This window comes from Castor canadensis, chromosome 2 (assembly GCF_047511655.1).
Source record: "Castor canadensis chromosome 2, mCasCan1.hap1v2, whole genome shotgun sequence".
NCBI classification, from domain to species: Eukaryota; Metazoa; Chordata; class Mammalia; order Rodentia; family Castoridae; genus Castor; species Castor canadensis.
The window spans coordinates 66,680,453-66,697,303 of NC_133387.1; the positions used below are offsets into that span (position 1 = coordinate 66,680,453).

Genomic DNA, 16,851 nt, shown 5'->3' on the forward strand with positions numbered 1-16,851 from the left:
TTTAGTGTTTGAACTTATTAAAAAATTCTACTTTTAATTTAGTATCACCCAGAAGAGCCCTTCTCTAAAATAAGCCACTTATTTTTCTTATATCAATATTTTTGCAATACTTACACATTTGAGCAATTTTATTTCATCCAAGGCTGTCTCTGTATAATGCTGAGCACTTTTTACAACCTTCATTGCAACAAATCTTTTCCCCCTTAAAAAAAAGTAGTTATTTACATTATTAGCAGAAGAAATGATTGTTATAATGACATCTATAAAAGGAGGAACCTTTAAATAACCTTTCCTTTAAAATAGTATTTTACAAAATTGGGGGCCACAATGAAATAATGGGTCCACGGGTAAATCTTTTCTATGCTTTGTTGCTTCAATTTTTCTAACTAACATAAAGTAGACTAGAAAAATGTTAGTTACTACGTATAGTAAGGGAAAGTGCTCTCTTATTACATGTTTCAGTTCACAGGCACACACATATAACATACATTGCATACATGTACTGCAGCTCAATGCAGTTTTTTACTATGGTTCATGGCTTTAAAATAATGTTGTGAAACATTGATCTGAAAGGCCTATACATTTTTAATTTCATATATGAATGGTTTTTTTGACTGGATGAGTTACTACAAAAGCAGTATGACCCTCATGAAGAGAAATTTCAAGGAATAAGCTTCAGAAATAAAGCCAAAAGAAAGTTAGTATTTTAAAATATCCAAGCAAATGAACTTCAGATGGGGTGGGGGGTGGAGGAGATCTTAGTGGGTAGGCCAGACTAAGTAGCACTTCACATGCCACAACAAAGTAGGAATGACCCTTGGCCATATCATCCTAGAAGACAGATCTTGAACTGGGCCAGAAATCGAGTGCACAAATTACAAAGAACACTTACTGCATATCCCAGCAAAGCCAGACAGTAGAGAAGTGCCCCCATCCTAGCTTTCTAATGACATGATAACGGCCATTGAAGAGGTCTCCAATTTTCACTGGATGATAGCCACCTTAAAAAAAAAAAACTTCAAAATCTCAGGAAAACAGTAATACATTTCTTCTCTTCCTTTTTTATTTCTTGATGTCATTAAAAGAAAGCTCTAAATAACAGAATCATATTAAAATATAGGGCTGGGGATGTGGTGTAAGAGGGAGAGCACCTGCTGACCAAGTGCAAGATTTAAAATACAGTATTTTTTTCAGGATTACCTTTCATCAGGAGAAAAATATTTTACAAATTTTCATTAGGTATTTTGGTTTAGTAACTTTCAAAAAGTCAACAAACCATCTGGAACTCCGTAACAATAATTCGAGGTTTTTCTTTGCATTTTTTGTTGTTTGGTTTCTTTTTCTTTATCTTTTGAGACAGAGTCTCATTATGTAGCAAACACTGAACTCAAACTTAAGATCCTCCTACCTTAACTTCCAGAATGCTGGGATTACAGGCAAGTACCACCCAAGGCTTAATTTGATACTTTTTATTTAAGACAAGGTGTGTCCATGTACACACCAACTCTTGACATTTACAAACTTCCTCTTGTAAATAAGTTAAATTCAACTCTTTCTGCATCTGCAGCTAAACTCATCAAATTATAGAAAGCTGACTCTGCATAATTTCACATGTACCAACAATATACATATAATCAATAAGGAATTATAGAATACGTACCTTAATTTACTTCCCAGCTAGCCTTATTCCTCATAGCACTCTTCCTCCAACCTTAACCTGCTGCCAGGAAACACTGCTTCCGACATGTGGACTAAAAAGGCCTTCACTTTGCTTTTATTTTTTTTTGGGGGGGGGGGGGTGGAGGGAGGGGGCAACGAGGACGGGTTTGAACTCAGGGCCTCAGGCTTTCTAGGCAGGAGCTCTACACTTGAGCCACTCTGCCCATCACTTTGCCTTTTTAACTAAAATAAGCAGGCTACAAAATGGCCTTATAAAATGTCATCATTTTTGTGAAATACACAAACAGTACATGAGGATAACACGCTAGCAATGGACAACCTTGGATATAAAATTACTTTTATTCTTTTCATCTATATTTTACTCATTTTCTTCCAATTTCTCCAATTTTTTCTAAAACAAGCAATACTTTTCTACCTTAGAAATAGATTTTTCGTTTTTTCTATTTGACTTACATTGTCTTTTTACTGTGAAAATAAATCCATCTGTCGTCTTCTCTCTCTGGTATTGGAGATAGAACCCAAGGCTTACATATGTCAGGGCAAGTACTCTGCTGTTGATCAACACCCCTGCTGGTATTTCTTATTTTTTAAATTGCAGAATTCTTACTGATCACTGAAGAAAGATATGGATGGTTCCTGCTTAGTGATGAAAGACTCAAAGCAAGCACAGGATGTATCTAAACTTCATTCTTTAACATACTTGTGTATCTCCTCAAGGATGCTGAGTCACACTTCATGAAATACTAAGAATATTTAAATTGAGGTGAATTAAGGAAGCAGGAAGTTGACCAGTTTTAAAGTTCTTTATGTCCTACCGCAACCGCACTTGGTTTTCCAGGATTTTAATGTCAAAGCACTGAGCAACATTTTAGGTAAGAGATATGAACTATGATAGTAAATTAGAAATAAAATACAGCAAATTATTAAGTAGTTTATTGTTTAATCTAGGTAATTAAAAGATATGGGCTCTGGGTTTCTAGCGCAGTTCTTAAACAAATTAACACTGAAAAGAAAATGAACATTTATTAAGTGTGAATTAGAAAACTATGCTAAGCACTTTACTTTCAAAATCCAAGTTCCATAAAACAAAAGTAAACTATAACATACTATAAGTGTTGTTCCACAGGGGAGAGGAACAGGGGGAAAGGAAGGCAGAAGGAAGATGGAAAATGCAAAAGTAAAGCAAAGATGACTCCTTGACCACAGGGCACATGCTGCATATTCTATACATATAGAATATATGCTCAAGACACTACTTCTTAAGGGATCGAGTCACACTTTACAACACAGGTATTTAGGAAATACTGGTGTCTTAGTTCTTATAATCACTACTCAAAGTATATGGTATTCTTTTTATACTGTTGCAGAAAGCATGAAGTATCAGATATTAAGGGCTGGGGATGAGCTGTTAACTCCAAAGTTCATGCTCTGTCCACCCATAAGAAATGCGCTCTACTTTTTTAATAACTAGAGGACTGTTTCTTGATTAAGTACAGAGGGAACACTGGATGGCTTATTAAAAGCTATATGGGAATCCTTTGTGTTCTTTCCTTTCCAACTTGGGCCCGGTGGAATGGCTCCCACAAAGAAGGGTGGTGAGAAGAAGAAGGGCCATTCTGCCATCAACGAGGTGGCAACCCGAGAATACACCATCAACATTCACAAATGGATCCATGGACTGGGCTTCAAGAAGTGTGTCCCTTGGGCACTCAAAGAGATCCGGGAATTTGTTGTGAAGAAGATGGGGATTCCAGATGTGCGCGTTGACATCAGGCTCAACAAAGCTGGCTGAGCCAAAAGGAATAAGGAATGTCCGTATGGTATCTGTATGTGGTTATCCAGAAAACGTAATGAGGATTAAGACTCACTAAACAAGCTCTGTTTACATGACCTATGTTCCTGTTACAACATTCAAACATCTGCAGACAGTCAATGTGGATGAGAACTAACAGCTGAGTGGAAATAAAGTTACAAAACTGCAAAATCTATAAAAAAAAAAAAAAAGAGCTATATGGTATTTAAGTACATTATTACTGCTACCATTCACATCTCTAGATTTTAAAATCATTTAATTATGCATAAAGAGAAGAAATCTCTATTACTAGTATATGTTTCAGATTCAAATTCTCAAGCAGCCAGATTGTCCTTGTGAGCAAAAATGGAAGAGGACCATTTCTACTGTAATCACAGTAGAAATGCAGGAACTCCTCTTCTCTATGGGCTTTGAAAGTTTAACAAAACCAAATTAATGGTTGGATCCAGTATCTCTGGAGCCCACTGGGAGCTAAAATATTGTCTAATCTAATTACACACCACTACATTAACTAGAGGAAATAGCTAATTTTTAAACACAAAGATAAAAACAATTTAAAATAAAAAATCATTTACATACCTTTATTTTTAAAACTGTTCAAGTCTATATTCTATATATTCTCATAATTCCTTGCTACAGAAAACAAGAGTTTCTCCTGGCCATCTTTTACTTCCTTCTCGAAGAACAATAACCTTGGTAAAAGGGCATCTTCTCTACCTAAAACTCATGCTGCCAGAAAAGAAGAGTACAATACCACACAGCAGCCCCACACCAAACTAACAAACAGCCAAGGAATGTGAGAAAACAAACACTGCACTAACTCCATCTGAAACTTCCAATTCCCAGCATACTATACTAGCTACTGGTGCATATGCTGTAGCCCATGACACTGTCTAGCACAAAAGGAATCCTAAACTTGGACAAAGACCCAGTCTCTGTTCAGTTCCTTTTGCTGCTATACTCACAGACAGAAAAGGAATACAGGATAACAACAGTGCTACACAGGGATCCTGATAATGGCCTGAGGGAGAAAATCAGAAAGGGTCATAGAGTTGAGGATCACCATGATCTAAGGGTTTGGTTACTATGTTATATTGTATTGTTTAATATAAAACAAATACATGTAACAATTAGAAATTTTTCTTTTCTTCTTAAAAAACAAATATCAAATTGGATTATAAATATAAAGAAAGCAAGAAGGGATTGTTAAGTAATAATTAATTTCACTTCTATGGTTTCTTATACTTTTATCCATCCAGTGCACACAAGAAAACTACAAATAAAACAAGTATACTGGTAATAAGACTCCAAAGAAAATTCTAAATCTTTCCTTCTTGGTTGTGTTATAAGACTTGTTGGCCAAAGATAAGTATGACTCTCTTTTCCTTGCCTAGCAAAAAACAGATTCTGTTTACAAGAGTGAATCAAAAGTTCAAAACCTGGATTGGGGTATGGCTCATGCACCCAAGCAGGGGTGAAGGCCTGAGTTCAATCCCCAGTACAGCCAAAAAAAGTTCAGAACTCCATGAGAGCAAGAGTCTGGAAAGATTTGCAGCAAAGTCCAATTACTCCTAAAAAAGTATCATTGTTTTTACGCGAATACTAATTTCACAGCTCTGACTGTGGGGTTTCTTTACATAAGCACTGAAAACTTCAAAGGACTAAGGAAAGATTTGAGAATCACCCTTAACACACAAGTCTTTAGAAAGCAAAAGGCCGTGAGGGGGGAAAAAAAATGTTCACAGTAAGGTTATAGACACATTCTGTGTCATTGAAGATTCCAATACTCTTTGCCCCAATTGTTAGAAAGTGCATAAAAATGAGGAAGGATATAAAGATCCGATCACATTATCAATCAACTTAACCTAACTGACATTTACAGAACACTAAACTCAATAATAAATACTCTTTTCAAGTGCACAAATGCTATTCACCAAAACAGACAATGTTCTGGAACATATAAAGCAAGTCTGAACAGAAAGAGAAGAATTCCAAGTTACACAACAATGTTCTCAGACCACCTAGAATTAAATCAGAAATCATTAAGACTTTAAAACAAGTCAAATTTTGGAAACTAATTAGATTATCTCCAAAATAATCCACATACTGAAGAAGAAATCACACACACACAAAAACACTAAAAATATTTTTCAAATGAAACTGAAAACTCAACATACCAATCAATCTGTAGAACTGTTAAAGCAGTGCTTAGAAGGAAATTTGAAGCACTAAATGTGCTTCAAATATATTGGAAAGGAAAATCTCAAATTAGTTTCTACCTAAAGAAACCAAAAAAAGAAAAACAAATGTAACCCAAAGTAAAGAAAATAGTAATGACATGAACTAGTGTCAGTGAAATAAAAATGATAAAAACAATAGAGAAAATCATTGAAACCAAAGCTGGTTCTTTGAGAAAATAAAAATAATACATTTCTGGCTAGGTTGACCAGGCAAAAAAGAAAAATTAACACAAATTACCAACATGAAGAAGGATAGAATTCATGTCACTACGAATTTTACGATGTTCAAAGGATTATAAGGGAATATAAAAGTACACATAAAATAGAGGAATACCTTGAACACAACAAAATTTCAACAGTAAGAAATACATTCCTAAATAATCTTGTTATCTATTTTAAAACGTGGATTTAGTTGAGTGCCAGTGGCTCATGTTTGTAATCCTAGCTACTTGGGAAGCTGAGATTGGGAGGATTGTGGTTTGAGGCCAGTCCCACCTCCAAAATAAACAAAGCAAAATAGACTGAAGGCATGGCTCAAGGGGAGGAGCATCTGCTTTGCAAGCACAAAGCCCTGAATTCAAAAAAGAAAAAAATAACCCAAGAATAGAGTCACATCCTGACACAGCACTTGTCCCGGTGTGCTAGAGTTCTCGGAGAGAATCTGCTGGTCTTGATTCACTGGTGGGGGGTGATCAGTGCCCCTGTTAGTGCCCAGATCAGAAACATGCCAGTCTGGATCCCAGAAAGTTTGGGTTGTCACGTCTTTTTACTTTGTCCTTTAAGGAGTTGGTATCTGCTGTGGCATATTATAAATCTCTTCCTCTCCTTCTAGGGCTACTACAAAGTTCTGCGGAAAGGGAAGGTTCCTAAGCAGCCTGTCATCGTGAAGGCCAAGTTCTTCAGCAGAAGAGCTGAGGAGAGGATTAAGGGTGTTGGGGGGGCCTGTGTCCTGGTAGCTTGAAGTCACAGAGGGAAGTTCATTAAATGCTAACAAATCTTCAAAAAAAAAAAAACAATAAAGAAAAAAATAAAGTGTGTGTGTGTGTATGAAGTATGCTGGCAGGGTGTGATGTCATATGTCTGTAATCCCAGCAACTCAGGAAGCTTTGACAGGAGGACCACAAGTTCAAGACCAGCCTAGGCTATAACATGAGACCCTATCTTTAATTAAAAAAAAAAAAAAGAAGAAAAAGAAGCATGGTGTAGCCTCCCAAACATTATAAAAGAAATACTATAAATTCTACACAAACTCTTCCTAAAAAGCACAAAAAAGAAAATGCTCCTAATCACAGCAGCATTTCTGCCATTCCAACATCAGGCAAAGGCATATAAGAAAACCACAGATCATGATGTAATGCAAAAAAATTAAGACAGGCATAGTGCCTGTCTTACATACCTGTAATCCCAGCATTCAGGAGGCTGAGGCAGGAGGATGGTGCGTGCAAAGCTAGCCTGGGCTACAAAGTGAGACTGTTTCTAAATAAATAAATTAAAAAACAAGCATCTTTAAATGAAATTTCAAAACACCAAATAAAACAATATACATAAAAGATAACACATCATGACCAAGGGGGGGTTATTCCAGGAATGCAAACTTGGTTTAATATTCAAAACTCAATCAATATTAATTCACCATAATTTTTTTAAGAAAAAAATCCTACAATTGGCTCAATATACACAGGTTAAACAACAACATATCAAACACTCTTTGCTGATCACAATCCTCAACAAAACAGGTACAGAACATCAACCAAGAAAAGCCTACAGATAGACATTAGACAGACTGAGGAAAGACTAAATGCTTCCTGCCTGCCCTCACCACTTGTATTCAAAATTGTACTGGAAGTTCTAGACAGTATAACCACACAAAATAAATAAATAGAAGGTCATCAAGAATGTCACTGTATTTCTGAACAATTTTTATGATTTGAAAAGGTTAGTTTCTAAACTCACCTCCTCCCCCCAAAAAATGATGCTTTTACATCATGTACTTCAAACTTAACCATATTTATATGACATCATTAGGGGGACTGAACTGTATCTCTCTCAAAAGACCCCCAATACCTGTGAATGTGACTATACCTCGAAATAATCCTTGCAGATGTAATTAAGGGCCTTAAGATGAGGTCAAACTGGACTTACAGTGGCCTCTAAATCCAAAGAGCGGTCATGTCCATTAGGATAAAAGAAGGAAATATGAGACTCAAAGAGATACAAGGAAAAAGTCCATGTGATGACAGAGGTAGAGATCAGAGTGATCTTCCTACAAGCAAAAGAACACTAAGATTTGCTGCTGCCACCAGAAACTAGAAAGAGGCATGGAGCAGATTCTCCTTGAGAATCTCCAGAAGCCGCCAACCTTTCTGACACCTTGAGTTCAGATTTCTGACATCCACCATTGTGAGAGAATAAGTTTCTGTTGCCTTAAGCTACCAATTTGTGGTAATTTGTTAGAGCAGCTGTGAGGAACTAATATACCATCCTTCCTCCTGCACATATTCAAAGATACACTATTTTAGTTTGATGTTCTCCACCTGACTGCACATTTTTTGAACAGAGACCATGATGGCCTTTGTACTAGACTACCTTTTACAGGTTTCTCCAGTGAACAATCCTAGAAAACAAAAAAACTATCTTCCTCTGGAGAAGAGGGCAGAATGGACTGCTGACAAGGAAAATAAGTATCTCTTAGAGGAAGGTATTGTAGGCCCTTATGAAAAACTGGAATTTCCTAAGCTTGTAGTTCCTCAGATGTGCCACAAGCCCCTGTGTATGGCCTGCCTCCACATTCAACCTGGTTAGATTTGGGGGCGAAGGGGCACCAATATGAACATGAAGGTCAAGCTGCTTGCAGTGCTATAATTGAATTCCTTTGTCTCTGACTCAGAAGTCTCTTGGCTTCTGCAAACACCTATTAAACTGTGACAAGCTAACTCTTCCACTTGCAAATAGGGCAAATTCTCAGAAATGTCTTCATTCTTTTTTTTAAATTATTTTTTGTTTTATTAGGATATATTCATTGTACAGGGGGGACTCATTGTGACAATTCCAAATAGGCTTACACTGTACATTGGTGAGATTACCTCCACAGTCTCACTCCCTCAACCCCCTTCCCCACCCCACTTAAAGCAATTCCAAGAGGTTTCTTTTTTCTATTTCATATAAGTATAGGAAGTCCATCAACCAGATTTCCTGAATCTCCTTCGTTTACCCTCCCGCCTCTAACGAGTACCCCCTCCACACACACACACACACACACACACACACACACACACACATTGTACCTATTTTACAGTTCTGTCTTTTGTTATTAATATCTAAGTCGATTTTCAAATGGGTTTCTCAATGTATGCCCACTGAGGGCATACTTTACTTTGGTCTGTTAAACCCCTTCCATTACTCTCCCTTACCCCTTTACCTCCCACCCCCATTTTCAACAGTTTTCAATGTATATCCTTATATCCTCTACCTACACAGATGTAATGTATTTCAATATTGGTGACTCTCATTCTTGAAAAATCTATCTTTGGTACCAGAAAAAAAATTGTCTTAGAGAAATTACTAGAGTTTCTCATGTTATAATAACTGACAGTGTCAGAACCACTGCATATCCTTTCTTGTTTGAGGACTAACAAACCAGAGACAAATTAGTAACATTCTCTCAAGTCGTATAGATCTTTATTAATAAACCTGTACATATTAGTCTTAATCTGACTGTATGATTTCTTCATCTACTTGCCAGTTGTGTTATGTACATTTATTTGTATCATTTCTTACATAAGTCAAGTGTTGGGATACAAATAATAACTACTTATTCTTCAGGAAAAATTCAAACAAAATCCACTCCTAAGAAGTATCTCCTGATTTTCCTACTGAGGTAGGGCTCCATTCTGTGCTTCTCTTATGTACTTCCATAATGCCTCCTTATGTTCTGTTATGCAACACAGTATAATGTAGCTCAGTTATTTTCCCACTTGTCTTCCCAGTAGACTGTAAAACAATGCTTTATTTAGAGACAGTATCCTCAGCATCTAGTGCACACTACTCGGATCATAATAAGCTAAGTATATGAGAACTCAAGTACAAGTCAGATATAGATGGAACGGTGGTTTGTTGTTTTGTTCCCTGGTATGAAGATGGACAAGCTTCGCCACTTTAAAATGAAGGTTAAGTTTTTAGGTAAAAGAGAGAGAGAGAGAGGGAGTGAGTGAGTGAGTTAGGAATTTGCTGTTTGTGGTAGGAAATTAACAAAATACATACTTAGACGATTTTCCTCAATTTCTCTTATGACCAGACAGGACAAAGGTAAACTAAATTAATCTACATGTCTGTTTTTATGATCAACAATCTATCTTATTTGTCATCAATGTATCTTATTTGTCATTACACAGGTGTTTTGTAATTTGCTACAGCAATTTTTTCTAAAATATACTGATGTTCACATTTTCATTTTTCTAAAAAGTGTCTCAAAAATGTAAGACCTCCACAATGGAAATGAAAGTCACATCCTGAGGCAAGTCATCATCTAAAATTCTGGTCTGCACTCTGGAGTCTAGAATAAACTGCAATTGTTTTGTTTCTCAATCACAGTGCTTAAGAAAACATTTTAAATGGCAGACTGGGGCGGACACAGGAGTTAACATCAGATCAGAAAGGCTAATGTTTGCTTTTAAGAGGCCATGTCTAGAGATTTAATTGACTCTTGTTGAACCAAAATTAATTTGGCCTAAACCAGCCTCCATACTTCTCAAAGTAGACTCCATTTATAACCTAGCACAGTATATAAAGAAATTGCAATTGAACCTAATTGTATATCCTTTGAACCAAGCAACTGAATCTCAACCACAGAAGCTGAAAGCTGGCCAAACACACCCATATAAGGCAAATGCCAACTTCAGACAATCAGGTTACTTGTTTTATACTTCCTTTTTGCTGGCTATAAATATAACCTGCATATATGGTAGAGTGGGACATTCTGAATCATCTTTGGTATGAACATTGCCCAATTCTAAAATCTTTTTCTTGATCAAATTTTTAACACTGTAATTTAGAGGTCACAAAAGCTTCTTTTTCATATGTACACGTACAAAACTAAGTCCAATTTCTTGGAATGCTTTTTGGATACACTAATACCCTCTAAATCTCAAATTCAATAAAGACTTAATGGACACATTTTTGCATCATTACCAACATTTCTGTATTATTTCTTAAGTACTTGATGCCAAACAAAATGCTTTCCCTCTCCATGGCTTCTTTGACAGGTATTTTTGATGGTTTGACTCCAAACCATTGAGACAGGAATGCAGTTTTGAGGCCAGCCTAAGCAAAAGTTAGTGAGACAAAACAAGCCAGGTATAGTGGTGCATGCCTGTAATTTCAGTACTCAGGAGGTGAGACAGGAGGGTCACAGTGTAAGGTTAGATTGGACAAAGCTAGGGAGACTCTAATAGGAAAACAAACTAAGAGCAAAAGGGTTGAGGGGGTGGCTCATGTGGCAGAGTACTTGCCTAGGAAGTGCAAGACCCTGATTTCAATTCAGAGTAAGTACCTCCCCTAAAAAAGCATACAAATCATTACCCGATAAATTATGTTGTTATAAAAAAAATTATACTTAAAACTTGACTATACTCTCACTACTTGAGAGGTAGAGATCGGGAAGATCGGGGTTTGAGGTCAGTTCAGACTTTGTTAGCAAGACCCCACTCTCAACAAAAAAGGTGGGTGTGGTGACACATACCTGTGATGTGAATTATAAGAGAGGCATAGGTAGGAGGATCATGATCTGCAGCTAGCCCCAGGCAAAACTGTGAGACACTACCTGAAAAAATAACTACAGCAAAAAAGAGCTAGGGGCTTAGCTGAAGTAGCAATGTGCCTGCCTGGCAAGCACTAAACCCTGAGTTGAAACCCCACTACTGCCAAAACCAAAACCAAAAGAAAATCTTTAAGTTGAAAAACAGAGTCTCTACAGAAACCAAATACAAGGTAAGTTAAGACACTTGCTTCATAGTACATTAAAAACTAAGCACTCCTGATGAATGCCACAGGCTTAATTCTTCAGGTGTTACTCTATCTTTTTATGAAATCAGTGTTCGTGCCCATGCCTCTTCACTGATTTTGGTTGCTTCAAGCTCAGTTTCTTTTTTTTAACACATTCCCCAGTTTCTTTTTTTTAACACATTCCCCAAAGTACTCTTGAGAACAATGTTCTCACAGTGTTTGCATGTATTAACAGTTTATATGAGACATTTATAACTGAAGGTTAGTTTTTGCTCATATTTTCTTTACTTGAATATGTTAAAAATTATTACTTTATTGTTTTTTTGGCCTAAAGTTTTACATCGTGTAGAAGCTTGATAACAATCTGACTTTTTCCCTTGAGAAATCATGTGGCCTTTCTGCCTAAGGTTTTTATCACTACATATAATGCCAGAGTTTGGTATTTATTGGAAACTTAGTGATTTTTATTTTTTTTCTCTTTCTTGTTCTTATCCTTCTCCTTGCTGACAGTCAGAATAAACAGGCATTATATGAGATAATTAGCCTTATATAATCTCATACAAATAATTAATTAGTAATTGCTTAATTGTATGAGATCTCCATAATAAAGAACATGAACTTGGGCACTAATATATTCAAAGATTTTGGGATCATTTCTTGGCTCTTCCTTCTGTTCTGGATAACTGGACTTTTTAAAAATATACTGGATTATGAATTGGAAAAAATATAACTGATGTTAGAATGAGAAACTCTTAGCTGGGTAAAAGTAGGGTTAAGAAATCCACATGAGATCCACATGAGAAATATCAAGATTTCTTCTACAACTAAAAAAATGACTTAATAATTAAAAACTTAGACATGTTTCCAAGTATAGTTATATTATCTTGTAAAAAAAAAAAAGAATAAATATAGAATGTAAATAATCTAAACTATTATTAAAGACATTCGCTATTATTCTAAAAATGAGAAAAATACAAAGGTCTTAGAGACAATGACTATAAATGAATGGGTAAAATGTCAATACATACGTGGAAAATAAAACTGATTTTTGAGCCTCATCCATAAACTATCTAGTTCTGTAACCCAAGCCTAATTAATGCTTTCCAGCTTAATCATCATGAGAAAGTCGAACACATGTACCAACTTACACATACTCCTGTGTTGGGGAGCCAACAGAGCAATTGAGATATACTCAAGAGACTTTATAAGGCTTAGGGTCATAATCCGTAACAAATGAAAATAGAATTAGATGACTTTATGCCCTAGGAAAAGTTTTTAGATTACTGTACTTATAATTGATAACTATATACAGCTAAGAGTCTATATCATCCTTTTATTGATTTCTGTGACTTCTTTGGACACTGTGTTCTCCAAAGAAGTTCAAACCACCTACCCTTCTGGAACCCTGCCCATTTTTACCAAAAAATGGATTCTACATCATCTCCTCATGAATCTGAATGGTCTTTTGGTATATTCCAAAACAACAGAATATGTAGTGGAATTACATACTATGTGATTTCTGAGGATAATTTGTAAAAAGAATGCAGTTTTCACCTTTCAAAGTAAACATTCACTTTGGAACTCTAAGCTGCTAGGTAAGAAGTCTGGCAACTCTGAGGCCATCATGCTGTAAGGAAGCTGAGTCATGTGAAGAGGACACAGGTACTTCAGTCAGCAGCTCTAGTCTTTCCTCCTTCCAGTGCAGTGTGAGACATGGAGCTTTCAGATGATTCTGGTCCCTAGCCACTGAGTCACTTCAAGTCTTTGAGATACTGAGCTGAGACACCAGCTACTCATAAAGCAGGGGCAAATCATCCCAACTTTGTTCTTTCTAAACTTCTTGTTGTGATTTGAATATGAAATGTCCCCCACAGGCTCATCTGTTTAACACTTGGTCTCCAGATGGTAGTGTTATTTTTGGAGGTAGTGGTAACTTTAGCAGATGGGTCCTAGATGGAATAAGTTGGCCACTACTTTTTGGAGGTTATAACTGCCCCATGGTCTCAACTTCCTGTCTACCATGAGATGAACAGTCTCCTCTTGCACCTGCCATATATCTTACCTTACCATGGGCCCTAAGTAACAGAGCTAAGGGTTATGGACTGAGATCTCAAAGTGTGAGTCTAAATTAAGTAATTCCTCCCTTTACATTGGTTTCTGTCAAGTATTTTGGTCACAGATACACAAAACTAACTAATATGCTCCTGATACATAAACTCTTGAGCAAAATAAAGGAGATGGTTAAAAGCTGCTAAGTTTGGGGATTTGTTATACAACAATATTCTCCAGAACACTGAATCATAAAATCTCCTCCACTGACATGTAATAAAGATAGATGTGTTCTCAAATCTTTAAAAGACTAACCCGCGTACTATAAACACCATTCATTTAATCTTTTCATGCTGGCCTTTTGATTTCTCCTCAGAGTTCTCTTCTGCCTAGAAATATGCTCAGATATTCCATCCTAAAAACAACTTTCACTTGCAGCTATCTGACCCCACTCCCTACAAACTCCAATCATTTCCAAAAATTTCCCTGAAGGATCTACTATGCCCTCTCCTAGTAATCCTTACCTTGACATCTGCACAACCCACCACTGGTCACAATCAATGGGTCACTAGAGATCCTCCCAATAGGCAGTTCCCTGTCTCTCACAGCCTTCATCCTCCTCACACCATGGATTAACTGAAGACTGCTATTATTAAATCCTTCCTTCAACTCTCCTTTTGTGCTTCAGATGATACAGTCATGGAGAAATCATTACCATTTCAGTGAATTTTCAATGTAGACAAAATTACTAGTAACCTAGAGCAGGCCTTTGGGATCTGATGAGATATTCAGGTTTAAAGGTTCATAGTGAGCTGGGTGGTGGTGTAAACAGAGCTGAGGAGAATATAAGCAGGATCAATAAAAGGTGTAAAAAAAAGGGGGGCAGGTAAAGTTCTTTTTAATTAGGATAGAATTAGATAAGCAAGTAAGTCACAAGAAAAAAAAAAGGTGAGGAGAGTATAATCAAGATATAATGACTGATGGGAATACAATGAGATAGTCACTTGGGGAAATAGTCTAGCAATTCTTCCAAAAGTTGAACATGGAGCTAGCAAACAACCCAAGATACCTATTCAAGAGGAATGAAAACAAATGTCCACTGTAACTCATATACAAATATTCACAGCAGCATACTCACAATAGTCCAAAAGAGGAAACAACTCAAATGTGTATCAACTGATGAATGGGTAAACAAAATGTGATATTCATACAAGGGACTATTATTGAGCATAAAATATATGTTGCTATATGTCACAACATGGAAGAAACTTGAAAACATTATGCTACGTGAAAGAAGCCAGACACAATGGTCTACATATTATAAAATTTTCTATATTTGAAATATCTCAAAATAAATAAACATACAGAGACAAAAAAGAAATTAGTGGTTGCTAGGGTATAAGGAAACAAAGACTGTTTCTTCTGGGGAGTGTAAAAATATCCCAGAATTAGTGGTGATAGTTGCGTACTTCTGTGCATATATTGAAAACCAATGAAATGTTCCCTACAAAGGGGAGAGTACTGTATGTATGAGTTATATCTCAATTAAAAATTGTTTGTGAATACAAAAAACACCAAAAGAAAGCACAACAAACTCTTAAACATCTTTCCTTCCTTAACTTTTTTCAACTCTAGGTTGAAGCAGGATCTAATATAAGAAGAAGAAAATCATCATAGTTCTACCCAATCCAGCATCCATATTAAGAGGAGAAATGTGGATGGAGTCTTTTTATATGTCCCCAAGTGAGCAATGAGAGAAAACAGAATCTCAAAAACCCACCCCACTATTGGATACTATTTATAAATATACTTTTTTAAATCCTACCTGAGACCCTAAATATGGATCAAACATGCCTGGGCCCTTTCAGAGAACTGAAATATAAGAAGCCAGAATATAAGAACTGACTGGCAGAAATGCTTCAGTTTCTGGTCAGGAGCATAAAGGAAGGAATTCTATGTTTCGGTAAGTAGCCTAGTCAGAGAGAGGAAGGAGCAGAGAAGATGAGTGAAGAAGCAGCCATTCCATTTGACTCCAGGGAGCAGTAGGGCAGACCCATGACATGAGTGTGGTGAGCAGGCTGAGGTGTGGTAGGTGACAAGAGGACCAGCATTTAGGCTGGTCCTCCTCACTATTCCTATGCCACACTCTCCTGCTCTGGCACTGAGTACAGTGGGGACAGCCCCTGTCCCCTGCAAAAGAACAGCAGCAATCACTTAATGGATACTGGCAGCACAGAAGGAGCAGGAAGATGAAGACAGACAGCACCAGGTGACTCTAGCCAAGATAAGGTAGCACCTGCCTCTGGACACTGTAAGGGCTGAGACAGATACAAGAGACATTGGCATTTAGAATGACTATAAATATGAACCATCTATATTAAAAAAGAAAGAAAATCTGGATTACAAAAGTGAATGTGTTCAGAAATTTTTCATTCAAAATATAGGTGCCATCTTCAGTTCCTCAGTCTGCTCCATGACAAATTGGGTACAAATCTTCTTTGCTGTCTTGCCTTCCTGATTGCTAATGTCTGTTTCTTTCTCTTCTTCAGTTCCACTAAAGGCCCCAAATTCCTCAAAGGCCTATCATTGTACAGCCTCTCCAGAGCTTTTGTTACCATTTACAAACATTTACACATTGTTTGTCCAATCCAATCTGTAATACTTGTGTAAAGTTTGGGAACAGTTTGCCTTCACTTCTGACAACAGAATTTTGGGATCCTAAAGACCACATTTAGGTTCAGTAATTTGTGAGAAGAACCCACTAAAGCTATTATATTCACAGTTACAATTTATTACACAAAAGGATGATATAGATTAAAACTGGCCAAGGAAAAAAGACACAAAGGGCAGAATGCAAAAAGATTCCAAATGTGCACTGTCCTCACTCAGTGAAGACAAAGACAAATTTTTTTTGGGGGGGGGAAGGAGGGTGCCAGGGAGAAAGGGGTGGTACTAGGGATTGAATTCAGGACCTTGTGCTTACTAGGGAGGTGTTCTAACTCTTGAACCACACCCCAAGTCCTTCTGTTTTTCTGGCTGGCCTCCAACCTTGATCCTCCCACCTCCGCC

At 36.8% G+C, this 16,851-nt stretch overlaps 1 protein-coding gene, 1 non-coding gene and 1 pseudogene across 16 annotated transcripts in view; 2 read left to right on the plus strand and 1 right to left on the minus strand.

Moving 5' to 3' along the window:
* Srpk2 (SRSF protein kinase 2) overlaps window positions 1-16,851 on the minus strand; it is a 200,325-nt gene that overhangs the window by 41,300 nt on the left and 142,174 nt on the right. For all 15 annotated transcript variants that reach the window (XM_074064938.1, XM_074064939.1, XM_074064936.1 and 12 more), the window contains 2 exons: window positions 893-1,001; window positions 115-202 (listed from right to left, as the gene is read on the minus strand). In XM_074064938.1, coding sequence (XP_073921039.1) covers window positions 115-202; window positions 893-1,001 — 197 coding nt within the window. The remainder of the gene's footprint in view (window positions 1-114; window positions 203-892; window positions 1,002-16,851) is intronic.
* On the plus strand, window positions 3,236-3,629 carry LOC109684281 (large ribosomal subunit protein eL31-like; annotated as a pseudogene).
* LOC141421096 (small nucleolar RNA SNORA3/SNORA45 family) lies at window positions 6,330-6,461 on the plus strand. The gene has a single exon (XR_012445778.1). It is a non-coding gene; the product is annotated as a small nucleolar RNA SNORA3/SNORA45 family (small nucleolar RNA).